Source organism: Acromyrmex echinatior, chromosome 2 (assembly GCF_024713525.1).
Source record: "Acromyrmex echinatior isolate Ae372 chromosome 2, ASM2471352v2, whole genome shotgun sequence".
Classification (NCBI taxonomy): Eukaryota; Metazoa; Arthropoda; class Insecta; order Hymenoptera; family Formicidae; genus Acromyrmex; species Acromyrmex echinatior.
In genome coordinates, this window is record NC_141853.1 from 11,609,377 (window position 1) to 11,624,977 (window position 15,601).

The 15,601-nt window shown below is 32.0% G+C and overlaps 4 protein-coding genes across 7 annotated transcripts; 1 reads left to right on the plus strand and 3 right to left on the minus strand.

Annotated features, from left to right (window-relative positions):
- Nucleotides 1–2,030: 2,030 nt before the first annotated feature.
- On the minus strand, nt 2,031–4,537 carry Nacalpha (nascent polypeptide associated complex protein alpha subunit). 2 transcript variants are annotated; one of them, XM_011057290.2, is made up of 6 exons: nt 4,412–4,537; nt 3,446–3,710; nt 3,057–3,176; nt 2,746–2,841; nt 2,492–2,650; nt 2,031–2,280 (listed from the first exon to the last, which is right to left on the minus strand). In XM_011057290.2, the coding sequence occupies exons 2-6, from the start codon at nt 3,698–3,700 to the stop codon at nt 2,266–2,268; spliced, it is 645 nt and encodes a 214-aa protein (XP_011055592.1). In that variant the 5' UTR covers nt 3,701–3,710; nt 4,412–4,537; the 3' UTR covers nt 2,031–2,265. The 2 variants fall into 2 exon arrangements, with proteins under 2 accessions (XP_011055592.1, XP_011055600.1); XM_011057298.2 differs by lacking the exon at nt 4,412–4,537 and adding an exon at nt 4,100–4,376.
- A 1,076-nt stretch (nt 4,538–5,613) lies between these two features.
- Lnpk (zinc-ribbon metal-binding protein lunapark) lies at nt 5,614–10,499 on the minus strand. 3 transcript variants are annotated; one of them, XR_015544034.1, is made up of 10 exons: nt 9,797–10,499; nt 8,874–8,915; nt 8,614–8,801; nt 8,326–8,518; nt 8,125–8,136; nt 7,732–7,972; nt 7,446–7,607; nt 7,178–7,366; nt 6,837–7,034; nt 5,614–6,692 (listed from the first exon to the last, which is right to left on the minus strand). XR_015544034.1 is itself a non-coding variant. In XM_011057311.2 (9 exons), the coding sequence occupies exons 1-9, from the start codon at nt 9,821–9,823 to the stop codon at nt 6,907–6,909; spliced, it is 1,182 nt and encodes a 393-aa protein (XP_011055613.1). In that variant the 5' UTR covers nt 9,824–10,499; the 3' UTR covers nt 5,614–6,906. The 3 variants fall into 3 exon arrangements, 2 of the variants coding, with proteins under 2 accessions (XP_011055613.1, XP_011055622.1); XM_011057311.2 differs by having other exon boundaries at nt 5,614–7,034; XM_011057320.2 differs by lacking the exon at nt 8,125–8,136 and having other exon boundaries at nt 5,614–7,034; nt 9,797–10,497.
- A 1,021-nt stretch (nt 10,500–11,520) lies between these two features.
- On the plus strand, nt 11,521–13,090 carry wuho (tRNA (guanine-N(7)-)-methyltransferase non-catalytic subunit wuho). Its single transcript, XM_011057333.2, has one exon. It carries the CDS (start codon nt 11,736–11,738, stop codon nt 12,987–12,989), a length of 1,254 nt encoding a protein of 417 aa, XP_011055635.1. The 5' UTR covers nt 11,521–11,735; the 3' UTR covers nt 12,990–13,090.
- On the minus strand, nt 12,970–15,503 carry Rpt4 (Regulatory particle triple-A ATPase 4). The gene is made up of 7 exons (XM_011057347.2): nt 15,337–15,503; nt 14,853–14,932; nt 14,734–14,773; nt 14,426–14,562; nt 13,974–14,346; nt 13,608–13,871; nt 12,970–13,523 (listed from the first exon to the last, which is right to left on the minus strand). The coding sequence occupies exons 1-7, from the start codon at nt 15,431–15,433 to the stop codon at nt 13,333–13,335; spliced, it is 1,182 nt and encodes a 393-aa protein (XP_011055649.1). The 5' UTR covers nt 15,434–15,503; the 3' UTR covers nt 12,970–13,332.
- Nucleotides 15,504–15,601: the final 98 nt, after the last annotated feature.

Genomic DNA, 15,601 nt, shown 5'->3' on the forward strand with positions numbered 1-15,601 from the left:
ATTTTAAAAATCATGTTACAAAATTTTTTAAATTAAAATATTCATTTTCTGGAAAATTTTATTTTTTTTAATTGTGTCGTTATTGTAAAAAATAAATCATGTCTATTTTAAATATAAGTGTACACTAATTTAACCATACAAATAGACCTAAGTCTTCTCATCCCCTCTCACCTTCTTCTCTCATCCCACATTCCCAAAAAAATATATAAAATTTATAATCGTATATATAATTTATTACAGCTATCACGATATCGATGATATGCAAAACGACACAAAAAAAAAAGAAATTCGAGAGGAAGTCAACGGTTTGGATTAACTTCCAAATCGTAAATCTGGCAGATCGGCAAAACTTTCGGTTACACCCAATATGTCTCAATGATTCTGGAATTTGAGGATTTCAATGATTTTCCGATACGATATCCGACGCGATCTCTCTGCATACGTACAGAGGATATATAAGCACTTATACATTCCCCAGATGATCTCTCGGACAGCTGCTCTTTCCCTCTCCCTCCCTCTCTCTCTCTCTCTCTTTCTCTCTCTCTCTCTCTTATTACGTGACAATATTGCGAAAACTTTTTGCGGACAATAATGCGCCTTAAGATCCGTGCCAGATGTCACCGACATGGATAGCGGGTCATATACGAGACCGAAATCTCAAATATTAGCGCGAAATCGTAAATGGGAGAGCGCACATCTTACGCGGCAATATCGCGTCGCTGATCGCCCGATATCATTTCTTCTTACGCTAGCTCTTTCATCTCGTGGATATTTGGCGACATGTGCGCGAAACGGCTTATAAAACTTCTCGCGAACGTCGCGGCGAGGAACGTCGTGCCAGGCGCGTTTTTTTCCGGTCGCTTCGAAACGCTACACTTAATGTGATATTTGAAGAATGTATTCTGATTCGAGATATCTATGATTTTCAAATTTCAAAAGATATTTATTTATAAAGTAACTGACAACGTGTCAATCAAGTAACTAAGATATAAACTGAACAAAACTTTTTAAGCAAAAAGCACACTCTCACAGACGATTATGGTGCGCAAAATTTAATTTTTTTTTTTTATTTTGGAAATAAAGAAATCTTTACACGCTCAATATTATTACACAATTATTTTGTACGATATTAGTAATGCACCTTTTAAACAATTAAAAGAGAACAATTTGAAGACTCAATATACATCAATAATAACCCACCCAAACAACATACAATGTAACAACATAATTATGACATAAGACGTCTTTAAGTTGACTTTTAGACGCAAAAAACATCTTATGACGCGATTTCAGATTTTTTGTTGTCTAGGAATATTGTGTAATATCAAATACTATTCAATATAATACTCATCATATAAGAGTCATTTTACTCTGAATAATATAAATATGATGATTCAAACCTATTAACATAAAAATTCAAAATACGCACGGTATTATTTAAAATATACGTACATATTTCCAAATAAATATATTGATTATACTGCTTCTGCGTTTATTCTTGAATTACCTGTCCATTGCTGTGCCATTGCCATACATATGTGAAAAATGGATGACGACTTCTCAAGATACTTGTGCTGCCATCTTGTATCAATCTCGTGTACTAATTCGTTAAAAGTTATACAATGCAAAAAAATTTTCATAAATTTCTTGAACATGTCGCGTTGGCTTCATTGATATTACAATTAAAATTATTGTATAGAATTAATTATATCATGCTTATCATCTTTTATTTTTTATCATTCATTTTATATTCTTCTATAGTTAGACTGACATACCTGTTATCGATATGATATTCCATAACGATCACCATGATTGAATTCAGAGAATCAGTTATCGACGGATGATCATCAATTCTATATTATCCATCGCAACTCATTGATGCAAATCGTCCAATTTGATCAACCCAAATTGAAATATACTAAGAATTGATATGTAATTGTATCATCAAAATGGCCTATAAACAAAAATTAAAAAAAATGGCAATGTCGATTTAATACACCTTTTTAATATGTAATAAAATAAATAGAAAATTTACAGTGATCTTAATGTATTTATCTTTTGTTTTACACGAATTTCGTATATACATTCGAATTCAATTTTTTAAGACAATTACGGAAGATTAATATAGCCAATTTTCTCACAATATATTGTAGCTTTTTCTTTCAATCCGATAAAATAAAAAAAGAAGGACGCTTTCTGATAATACGTATAATGAAATTACAATCTCGGAACGGTCAGCATATATCCTACTTTTAAGCAGCTCTATCACATTGTCAATTCCTGAAATAAAAAATAAACGAATGAATTATAAATTCACTATATTTGTCGAGCACAATTTATTAACAGAAAACGAGTCAGTCTGCCAAGAAATATTCAACACAATTTTTATTCTGATAAAAATGTATAAGCGAAACCTTGAAACGATCATCATATGATTATGTAAAAATATTTAAACGTATAAAGTACATATATATATATAATAAAAACTTACCATAATAGCATTGACGATGTCATTTTGATTATTTTTAAGAGCTTTAATAGCTTTCCCTCGTGATACATTAGCTTGACACATAACCAGGTCAACATCTTTTTCTTCCACACCTGTTTCATCTACCTCTTCTTCTGATTCTTCTTGTATAGGAGCGACAACCTAATATAAAAAAAAAAGTTATATTAAATACTGTTACATATTAATATTGCAATTAATATATATATTGATCAATTATAAAACACAACATATTTTACCGTAGTACTGCCACCAGCTTCAGTTGCTGGTATAACTGGTGGTTCTTTGAATTTCTCTGCTGCTGCTACTTGAGCTTGTTGACTGAGATCTTCAATCTATAAAGAACGTTTTAATATATAAAATATATATATTAAAAATATATATTAATTCATATTTATATAACAATAAATAATTGTCAAATATCAGTCTGCCAAGGTATTTTCAACAAATAATTTCTGTTAGTTTGCGAAACCTTACTAATCATCATAAAATAAAAAGTTCAATAAATAATGTGATTTTTATTATTACACAGTCAGAGTTATTTCGTTACCTTGGCTTCACCAAATACTATATAAGTATCTGAAGCTGGATTCTTCAAAACATCTGGCTTGTTTATAACAAACAGAATATTCTTTGATTTACGAATAGTTACTCTATTGACTCCTTGAACCTGAACATAAAAAGCAAAGCATTATCTTGAATACAAAATAAATTTTGAGATGATACAGATGATATATGTAACTCAATGTATAGAAATAATATCTGTAATAAACTCATAATCGACAAGTTCAATTCCAATTCTCTCCCATATATGTTTTAGTTTATAAAAGATTTATTGAAAAGTTTAGTTTTGAAAGAGTACGAGATTTTAATACATTTCAGAGACAATAAATTTATAAAAAAATAAATTTATTAGAATATTAAAACATTTAAGTTTACCGGCTTCAATCCTAATTTGCTCATAAGCTTCCTAGCTTTCTTTTCTCCACGGCTTTGCTTGGCCTTGGACACCATATCAATAGGAAGTCCAGTGACTGTTGTACCTGGAAAACCGACGGTACCCGGAGTGCCAGCATCTTCTAATTCCGGTATAGTATCGTCTGAATCAGAATCAGTTGCAGAACCGATACCTACCAACTCCACCTTCGTAGGCTCCGAACTCGCCGCTTTGTCAAGCTCCGTCAATTCTGGCATGTTTACTGACCTATAAAAAAAAATACATTATATACAAATTTTTATTCTCCATATAAAAAAGTAAAATCTCTACAAAAAAAAAAGTAAAATGAAAAAATTAGGAACTACCACGTGCTAAAGTCGATAGAGCATGACCCTACCTAAAGTGTATCTAATAAGATCAGATAATTTTCAACAAAATAGATTCGCACGAAATGTTGAAGTGAGATAAGTACATTTTCGATGTTAAGTACGCGATGAAGAGTCAATCGTATAGTATCAACGGCCATCGGCGATCATTGGCGCGAAATCTCGAGTACCGCACGAATATCATCATGAATGGACATTATGGCGTCCGCCAAAAAAGCCTGAGAAACAGTTCACTAAGGATGATTTAATTTGATTCTATGTGATTTTTACCTAATATCGTGATTCGCTACGGTGTATAACTATGACTAATACGTCTCGTCACTGTTAAATCTTAATGGGAACGTTTTGTCACGAAATTTCACGTCATTATACGTAGCCACATAATGTAGTAAAAATTGTCGGAAACAAGCTTCAATGGCTGGAAGCCTTGGAACCCGTTACGCGCTCACATTAAAATCATTGACGATAAAACATATCACACGATACTATTAACACAAATATCAAGGATGACATTCGATCTTGTGGTATATGTATGTCTCTTAACAAATTATACGATGATGCCGAAAAAATCGTTAGATTTACCTTGCACGGTAATTCGCCGATCGAATGAACGAACGGATAATACGGACACTATTTTCATGTAGAAATTGAAGCTATAAACCTATAAATTAAGGCCGATTTACACGTATACCAGCTTACGGAGCCATGTATCATGGAAATATCTAGATGAGGTACAACGTGGAGTTGTAATGTTCCTATATTAATAATGGCTCCTGCATACAGAACAACGCTTGCAGCGCAACAGAAGTTGCCACGCTAACCAATCATTCTTTCGCTCCTATGGAAAAGCGATAAATTGATTGGTTACTACATCAATTTTCAAACAGTGCCGCGTTCTGTGTGGAGGAGGCATTAAGTTAATGAAATAATTTTTTATTGGTTGCTTAAATCCGCCATATGTGTCCGTCCAAGGAATCAGTAAAAGGCTCCGCACAATAAAAGAAACAGAGAACAAAGAATAGAGAATAAGAATTTCAATCTATCAGAAACTGTGTATTTGTATTCCACAATACATGATTTCTGATAGGTTGAAATTTTTATTCTCTGTTCTTTGTTCCCTATTCCTTTTATTATGCGGGGCCCCTCAGAGACACAAATTGACAAGAATCATCCTGTCCTTGATCAATAATATAAAAGAAACAAAGATACGTGCCTCTGTTGGAAAGCTCCCAATGTAACTTTTTCCTTGACGCGAAAACAAAAGTAAAAATTTTTATAATCATATTAAAAAATGTTATTGTTGCAAAGCTGCTTTTTCTGTTGATCGCAGCCAATGAAGTTTAAATAAGCGTGAATCGGATTATAGGTATGATAAATTTTGAAAATCGCATTGAATTTCTCGCGCATGCGCTATAACGAATACAATGACAAAATGCGGGAGTTCTAACATGTCCAACGAGAGATCGTCTCATCAGACGAGAGATCAAAATCAAGATAATTGAAATGTAAATAATAAATTAATATTAATACTCGAATGAATTAATATTAACACTCGAATAAATAAAAAATTGCATTATTCGCATTATTGCTATTATTATCGGCAGAAGATCTGAATAAAGATAAGTATTATGAAATTATTTAGAATGGATTCCGATCGAATTACTCAATAATTATCTAAATTTTTATTGTGTTTTCTAGAAAAACAAAATAGGATAATTCCAAGTGAATTTCATTCCGAATAATTTCATGATACATATCAAGGTGAAAAAATAAAACTAGTTAAATTCTGTCTAAAATTGTATTATACCAAGAATTTTTAAAATTGCTCAAATATCTTTTCCACATATAAATTTACCATATTAAAATAACAGTACAATTCCTTATTTAGGAAGCAAAAAAATACAATAATAGTTTTTATAATTTACGATTACGTTAAGGTCGAATTCGAGCTGATACAATAATCTTTTATTAGCCTATCTAGAATCACAGTAGAGTGTAATAAGTAATATAATATAGAGCGCATTCTCAGATTTCTATTACAATGATATTATTTAATCTAGAAGCTATCTGAGTGTTAAATAATTTTCCATGAAAAAGACAGTGCTGCTACAAAATGCATTCTTTTCAAAAATGACGCATTTACATAACAAAATTTATATTTCGTAATAGCCTTACATCTAAACTAATAGTTAAATTTTAATACGCTAGAATGTAATTTATTTTTTCGTTTAATAAAATAATATATGAAACTATAGCAATATTCAGATAAAAGGCATGGTTGGTTGAGTTTAAAATGTACGAAGGAAAGATCAGCGTAGCTTCTCAAAAAAATTTAATATATTAGATTTAAATGGCCTAATATAAATAATGATCTGCCACTGCAGATAAGATAGGCAGTCTTATAAAAAATACATTATTAATTGATATGCAACTTTTCGCACGCAATGAGTTCAAGTATTTTGTTGCATTTGATTAAATTGTGCCTCAAAAACTAAAAATGAAACGCAATTTCATATAAATATTATTGTATATAAATATTTGTATGAAATCTACGAAGTATTTAAAAGAAATTAGATTAATGATTTTTTGCTTTTATTTCAGCCTTTTGCATTCGGTAACCGCACTAATGCTAGGCAAATAAAGATTTGGAATGATAATAATCTTTCACGATCAAGTATAGAATCCTCATACGTTTTTTTACAAATTGTTTCGCAAATGCTATATAATCAAAACTTAAGAAAAATCTATTGATTTTATATTACGTATAATCAACAATCATATATAATATTTGTTACTTCTAAATTAGAGCAACGATTTCCACATATTAAATAGCAACGTTTCAATTGACGATTACAGCTATAATCTAAAAAGATATTTTACATTTCTAGCTTTCATTATACATTAAGAAAGTCAACATATTTTATATAATTTATTTTTTTATTTCATGCATTGACGTTACCATTCTTGCTTATTATATTTCTTCACTTTTATCAAATTTTAAACTTACTTGAAATTCTGATTTACAAATATCCTTTTTCGCCTTCAGGCTAGTTATTTGAATAGAAAAGTTATGAGTGCTACGATTGAATTTCATCAGACTGTACTTTATTCTCCTCGGATTTTTTCTCCTCTAATAATTCCTTGGTTTCGGATTCAGGAGTGTCAGATGTTTCGCCTGGTCTTTCAACTACTTCAATATCTGAATCTATAAAATACAAAATTGTACAAATTGTCAATAATTACTCTAGCATTCATATGTATTATTCACACTAGAGATAAAAAATATCGGCAAAAAAATTAAATTAAATTACTAGAGAAATCAATATATAAATAATAGAAATTATATACCTGTATCTGAATGTGTACATGTTTCCAGCTCATTGTCAGTAAGTTTTATTGACTCTTCATCTGTATTATGAGGTAAATTAGCTTCGGATTCTGCATTCGAAATAGCAGGATTATCAAAATCTAATTTCGGAGCAGAAGGCTTTTGTTTTCTTGCAGGATTCCAGAAACCACAGTAACAACATCTATACGCTGCAAAAGTATATGTATATTCATATCATCTATTAAAATATATTTTGAGAGAAAACTCTTTAAAAAATGAACATCTTACCGAAATATTCAAACTCTTCTTTCAGAGCCATTCCATTATGCGATTCACATTGCCGACAAATTAAAGCATAACGATTTGCAGGACCATCACCTACTAAATAATCAACCAAACGGTCAATGATTGTTCTTTGTTGCGGCAATACAGGTCGTGGTAATGGTGATCCTAAAGTCATATATATTGCAGTCGTTAATTATTTTTATATAATTAATGAATTTATGTGACATACTTCAAAATATGTATAAGTACAATATTTTTGCAAATCATTATATATTATATTTTTACTTACGGAAACCCATGGCTGCAGGATTAATTATTCTAGACTGGAAAGAAGCATTTAAAGGTTGATTAATCGATCTAATGGGAGGTGTCGTTTGACCAGAAGCAGATACACCCATCTGTGTATTTTGTGGCTGATTTTGAGTCGTTACAATTCTTCTTCTTAAATCACTCTGTAGAGGAGATGTTGCAGCTTGTGGCGTAGGACGTCGAGGTGTCTCAGATGGTACGGACATCCTATGGGAAATAAGCTACAAACAAAATCATTAATTTGTATGTTTTCACAAAGAATCTTTTAATAATATAGCTTGTATTTCATTTTCTCTAGTTTTGCTACCATTTCATTTTATTCTTATATATTTTTACATATACTCGTAAATATTACGCGTTCCGAAGTACAAACCTTTGGAGTTAACTGTAAAGAAAGAAATAAAATCTAATGAATGTAAAGTCAACTTATAAAAAAAATTAGTGTAAAATAAGACAATAGAAATTATATAATTTTAGCTTTCTTTATTTATGTAGCATTGTCTAACTAAATATTTAAATATAAAATTTAATTAAATATAATATTTAAATACAAGAACAACGTAAATGTACTTACAGGTGACATGTTATTGGTTAATTCGTCTGGTGCAAATTTTAATAATATTTCTTTAGCTTTCTTATACGTCTCCGTTTCGGTAACTTCGTTTAATATCTTTTTTTTCTCTGCCATGGCAATAGACAATTTTTCTTGGTTAAGAGTAATTTTACGATTATAATACCATGAAACCATTTTCTTTGTTAAAAGTATTCTGAAAGGAAAATGTATTTGATCACATTTCCTAGTTAAAAAGATCCATATATTGTACAATTATAATCAACAAGTGTCTCATATTTGCATACTTACAAAATTGGGAAAAGTAATAATGGCGTTATATAAAAGATCTGATCGTATAATGACGCTGGGAAGAAACAAAAGTAAAAGATGAATGCTATCATAACATAAAGGACAACTCCATAAATGATGATAGTTCCTACTATTTTTTTGTGTCTTTGTTCCGTAGTCTGTCCATATTGTTGGATGTCTTTGATTTGCTGTTAGAAAAGGAAGTTACGTAATGTCATTTTATAATATATATCACGCAGTAACAATAAAATAATACTCACTGCATCTAGACTCTCCAAAATTTCAATGGTTGTCTTTTTTTTCTGAAAAACATATATTTTACATTATAATGTGTATACCTTATATAAATATATTTCTTTACACAAAAAAAAAACATTTAACGAAAATCGTGATAAAGAGTAACTTCTCTTGTGAAAAAAATAAAACTGTAGCATAAATTTTTTCTAAATTTTCCAATTTTTTTCTATTCAATATTTTTATAGTTTTTCTGTAAAATATTAAATTGAGTATTGAAAAAATACGATAGGAAAAAATAAGTCTTGTAAAATACATTTCCTTTGTACTATATATTTATGGAGTAGGCTTTGTATAGATATTCGTATGATTAAAAAGACAAAGATAAACTAAATAGCTACTAAACTAAATAAATACTAAAAGATAATTCGATTTCAATTTACAAAATAACAACGCATATCGTTCATGCATCCATAATATAATTCCTTCGCAATAATGACGCGTGTAAATTAAAACGAAGTTCGTCATTGAATGTTAATGTTTGGGTCTCGCAATATCCCTGCGGAATAAATTTATCGACCGTTTTTGTTTACTCATGACAATGGTGGGCATCAGGGAAATCGCACGACGAACCCAAGGACTCATATACAGTTTAAAAAAGATGTCAGATAAAAAAACCTAATCATACGGCTAATTATGAGCCGTCTTGCGGTCTCGTTACGTTTAGAAAAAAGGACCCAAAGTTATTGCTTCGCCCCAAGGTTAACGCAATCTACGCGATTACGAATCTGTCGTCATCCAAACGGATTCACGGCTATAAATAGGACATGAATGATATTTAGAAATATTGCTCGATGTTTAACCACAGATAAATAAGTGCGGAACGCCGTACATATATGATTGGTACTAACCTCAACGAAATGTCACAGAAAGAGATCTCGATACTCACCTGAAATCTGGATAGTATTATCCCCATATTAACGGCAGTTACGACGAAGACAGACTATACGAAGAGAACCTCGTTGACGTCAATCGCAAACGCGTCGGATATTTGTCGTACCGAAACCGACATAAAACCGTCTCCCAATCGTTTTAAAATAGTCCTCGTCCTACCCCTCCGGCCGGTTGTGCCGTTCGATACGATCCAAATTTAAATCCCCGCCGCGCCGTTTATCTCGATATTTATAGCCTGGGATCGTCTACGGAATAGTACGGCGTGTCGTTGTCCGTCGGATAATTTCTATCATGTTCGACGTGACGTTGAAGAATGAAGAAATATGGAGATCGGTCCAGCTGTTAGCCGTAACTCGTCGACACTACGAACTCCCGGACGGATCGCAAACAGACGCGATTGTATTATACTCCGCTCCACGCACTCCTGTGCGTCGTCCGACCGGACTAGCCGGGGCCGCCGGAGTAACCGGATGAAATTGTGCGTTCGAAAACTCACGAAGACGTAAGCGCGGTGGAATAACCGTCAAACGGTTTCTCGGTTGAAACTGAATCACAATCAAACCGGATCGCGCGATAAAAATGTTGGCGAAAATCGGCTTTCCTTTCGATACCTATATGTCGATTGACTTGACTTGATGTGACTAATCACTAATGATTTATTATTGGAATTTATTATCGTTCAAAAATGCAACGGTAGAATACTAATTTTGCAGGATTGACTCACGCAGTGAATCCAGGCTGCGTTGCAACTGTCGTTGACAAATGCGATTGGTCAATTTAAATGGACCATCATTGATTAAAGTTAATCAATGGAGTTGGTTGAAATGGTCTTAGGCCGGAATCAAACTACGCATTGAAGATTGAGATTGAAGATTGAAGACTGAAATTTGATCAATGAAGACAAAGGAATTTTAGCTCCTATAGTTTTGATTGGTCAAATTTCAATCTTTCAATCTTCAATCTCAATCTTCAATGCGTAGTCTGATTCCGACCTTAAGCGTCTGCAATAAGTTGCAAAGCTTAGCAACAGCCAATCAGAAGCGTCAATAGTAATTGGTGATGCTTCTGATTGGCCGTCGTGAAGCATTGCGACTGCTAATGGTGCATTGGCAACTTATTGTAAACCGTGCTTTAAAGCCCCAGACACAACGCGAGGGAATAGCGATAGTGATAAAAATTACACGATTTCTAACCTATCAGAAACTGTGTAATCCGGGATAGGTTGATATCGCGTTAGGGGTTTCGCACAATAAAAGAAACAGGGAACAGAGAACAAAGAATAAGAATTTCAACCTATCAGAAATCATATATTGGAATACACAGTTTCTGATAGGTTGAATGCGGATCCCCTTATTTCTATCGCTATCGATATTCCTTCGTTGTGTTCGAGGCTTTAGGCCGTTACTTTCATTTGTGCATTTTTGTCGTATGACAAATGTAATATCAACCTTAGCTCTAAATAGAAAAATATAGCTTAATCAGCGCGAAGAAAACTGCATAATACACACATTTTGTTGAACGGACCTATTGGACGTATTCAACGATTCAGCGAACTCAACAGTCGAGTTCGTTCGCTGTGTTGGTGTATTCTTCTAGGTTATCCAATCAGATTTTTATATCTAAAAGAATGCACTAATAGTAGGACTTTTAGGTGCTCCGCACAATAAAAGGAACAGAGAACAGAGAATAAGAATTTCAACCTATCAGAAATCATCTATTGTGGAATACACAGTTTCTGATAAGTTGAAATTCTTATTCTCTATTCTCTGTTCCCTATTCCTTTTATTGTGTGGAGTCCCTTACTCAATTGTCGTGTCTGCAGGTGTCTGCTAAATACGCTCGATATCACCGCTTGGCGCTGCACCGCATTATCTATACAAAAGTTAGGTTAGGTTAGGTTAGGTTGTAAGTACACGTGTTGCATCGTTGTATTGATGCGCGTATGTACAACATTAGAGATTGAACATTCGTTCATTGCTGCGAACAATAACGTTATTTTAAGAGCTTTCACGAATATTACAACAATGAGCTTTTCTGTGTACGAGTCGTACATTGCTTTGTGTAATAATGAACGTGTAATAATGCACGATATTGACAATAATACCGAAAACACGATAATTTTGCCCGATCTGGAGTCGGAGAAGAAGATAGACGTGCACAACAAAGTGGATATCGAGACTTATCACATGATAACGTCTCTAGCGTTTTCAGAAGATGGGAAATATTTTGCGGTATGCACGAATCGCAAGCAACTGTGCTTGTACGAAACAAAGGACTTGAAACTCCTGTCAAATCGAACGCTCATCAGGGCTGCAAGCAGAGTGAGATTCTCACCGAACAACGATATTGTGATAGCAGATAAGGCTGGAGATGCTTACCTGTTTTCCACTAGTTGCCCAACGGAAGCTGGAACCTTCATCTTGGGCCATTTGTCAATGCTTCTCGATGTACTTGTCACGCAAGATATGAAGTACGTTCTAACAACTGATAGAGATGAAAAAATAAGAGTTTCCATGTTTCCCAACTGTTACAACATTATATCTTACTGCTTGGGACATGAAAAATTCGTGACGAATATCTCAGAGTTGCCTCATGAGAAGAGCATCCTAATATCGTGCGGTGGTGATGGAGTTTTTAAATTGTGGGACTATAAATGCGGTAGTGAACTAATGTCTGTCAATTTTTACGATAAAATATCAAAATGTGACATAGAAAAATTTAATCAAGACCTCCGTGATTGTCAGTATGACGAATCTGTAGATATATTGCCTGTCAAATATCTCAGAGTATATTATTTTAGTAAAATAGAATCTTTAATTATAATAAGTTTTTATAGTAGCAAAATACTGTTAGTTTATAGAATTAGTGGTGACAAAAACACACAGTTAAAAGCAAATTATTTAGAATCTATAACCGTAGAAACTGAACCTATCGAATGTCTTTTACACAAACAAGATTTGTGGGTATTAACAGATGTAGGACTGCGAGTATTCAAATTCGATAACGATAGATTTGTAACTCACGATGCTCTGAATTCTACAATCAAATGTCTCAATATCTCCTGGCAAATTTTAAAAAATACTATTGTTAAACGAAACTTGTTTCCCGTTTTATATAAAAGAAAATATGATAATGTGCAGGAATATCAAGAAAGGAAAAAAATTCGTCTTGCAGGCAATACAGAGTAGATTATAATTCTTACAAATGTTATAAATACGATATTTAATATTTTGTAAAATATGCAAATAAATATTCGCAATAATCTAGCAAAATCAGAAAGAAAAACAAAGGTTTCTATATTTATTTTACATCAATCATTTTAGATTATACCAATGTTATTGGTTATATCATATAAATTTGCTAATGTGTTAATGCTGAATGTAAACTCTCTTCTACACAAATATAATTTCATTATAGAAAATAAAAATAATTTTTAGTAAGACAATATTGAATGATCCACTTGGGTCATATAAAATTAATAGACGTCTAATATTACTTTTGAAATATAAAATGATAATATTTTATATCGAATTACACAGGTTTATAATCTAGTTTCGATTCGAGTTTCTTATTATCAGAAACTTTTCTGACAGCTTTCATAAAATCTTCTTGTATCACATATTCTCTTTCTAATCGTATTGCAAACAAGCCAGCTTCTGTGCACACATTTCTTAAGTCAGCACCATTGAATCCATCAGAGAGTTTAACCACAGCTTCATAATCTACATTTGCATGTATATTTATATAATATTGTAAAATAAAATATTTAAAATACTTGAAAGATTAAGAATGAACTAATTTCTTACCGATTTCACCATGTTTGGCAATTGGCAAGGCATGTATCTTTAAAATCTCTAAACGAGCTTGTTCATTAGGAAGCGGTATTTCAATCTTTCTATCCAATCTTCCTGGTCGTAATAATGCAGGATCTAAAGTATCAGGTCTATTTGTAGCCATTATCATTTTAACTTGGCCCAAAGAATCAAATCCATCCATTTGATTCAACAACTCCATCAAAGTTCTCTGAATTTCTCGATCAGCACTTGTCCCTTCCGAAAATCTGCGGCCACCTACATATATGTAAAAATAAATATTAATTTTATTAATATTTAACCTATAATTTTCTCTCTTAATCTAGATATTTCTTTAAATTAAAAATATCGTATACTCACCAATAGCATCAATTTCGTCCATGAATATAATACAAGGTTGATGGTCACGAGCATAATTGAACATCTCTCTAATCAGTCTAGCCGATTCTCCAATATATTTATCAACAATAGCGCTCGAAACAACTTTCAAAAAATTTGCATCTAACTGACTGGCAACAGCTCTTGCCAATAATGTTTTTCCAGTACCTGGAGGACCATATAACAAGCATCCTTTGGGAGGAGTAATTCCAACTCTTTGAAAAAGTTCAGGATTTAATAATGGCAATTCTATAACTTCACGCAATTCGCGTATTTGTTCACTCAAACCACCGATTGCAGAATAAGTAACATGGCCAGGATCTTCATGAGACATGTTATAAACTAATGGATCAACCTAAAAAGCAACAATATGAATAAATTTTTGAAGAATTAGAAACCAATCTTTCTAAAGATACATTAGTGAATTTTTTTACCTCACGTGGTAAATAACGCATAATTGTAAGAGTTGTCATATCTAAAGCAACTCTAGTTCCAGATTTTAATTTATTTTTGTCCAATTGACGTCGACATCCAACAACATAACGTGGACCATTTGTTGCTTTCACTATAACTATACAACAAATATTTATGTTAATATTATTATATTAAATGTATATCTCATTGTTCTTACAAAATGCAAACAGCACTGTAATAAAACTTGAAATTTTTAGCCATTTTTAAAATTAAATATAATAAGATAGAGATGCAGACGTACATTAGTCAATATAAATTGATTACTTACACTTTTCTTCTGTAAGTTGTTTCAATACTTCTCCAACAATCTGTAAGATAAAAATGAAATATAGAGATAAACATAAAGATAATCATAAATTATTAAGTTATAACATTTTGACAACATACTTGTCCAACACTTTGTAATGCCTTTAAATCATTTTCAGACTTGTCATATTGCTTTGTCAGATCCTTAAGATGTTCTCTCACTAAAAAGTATGTACATTTTGTGGGTTTTAAAATAAATTTATTGTAAGACATATTAGGTGTAGTAAAAAGAAATCCATTATTTTTCTAATAGATGGCTTTAGTAATCTGTATCTCGTCTACGCGTGATACAGATTACTAAAGCCATCTATTGAAAAAATAATAGATTTCTTTTTATTACACCTAATATATATGTATGTATATATATATATATATATATATAAAACAAAAAGTTCAAAAAAAATATCAATACAATAATATCACAAGAAAAACGTCTCTACGAATAAAATATAAACTAAATAAAACTTGACAAGAGAGATGTGAGAGGTTATGAGCCTCTGAGATATATACTTTGCAAATGAAATTTTATTACATAAAATTTATAATATTTACGAAAATATCTTACTTTCCTTGAGACGTGACTCGACTTCTTTATGTTCTAAAAGCTTCTTTCGGTAATCTTGAAGCGCTTTTTCTCTTACAGAATCCATGGTAACCGCCATCTTTACTTATTTTGCTGTCTAACTGTCTTCGATAGAATTTTTGCAGATAAGCAAGACGTGCGCAAAACCGTCTTGCAACTGTTGGAAATTTTCTTCGCGCTATTTGGATTATATTGGGTCATCTAAAAAGTATCCGCGGTTTTTTGTCACTAGATGTGTGTTGATAGT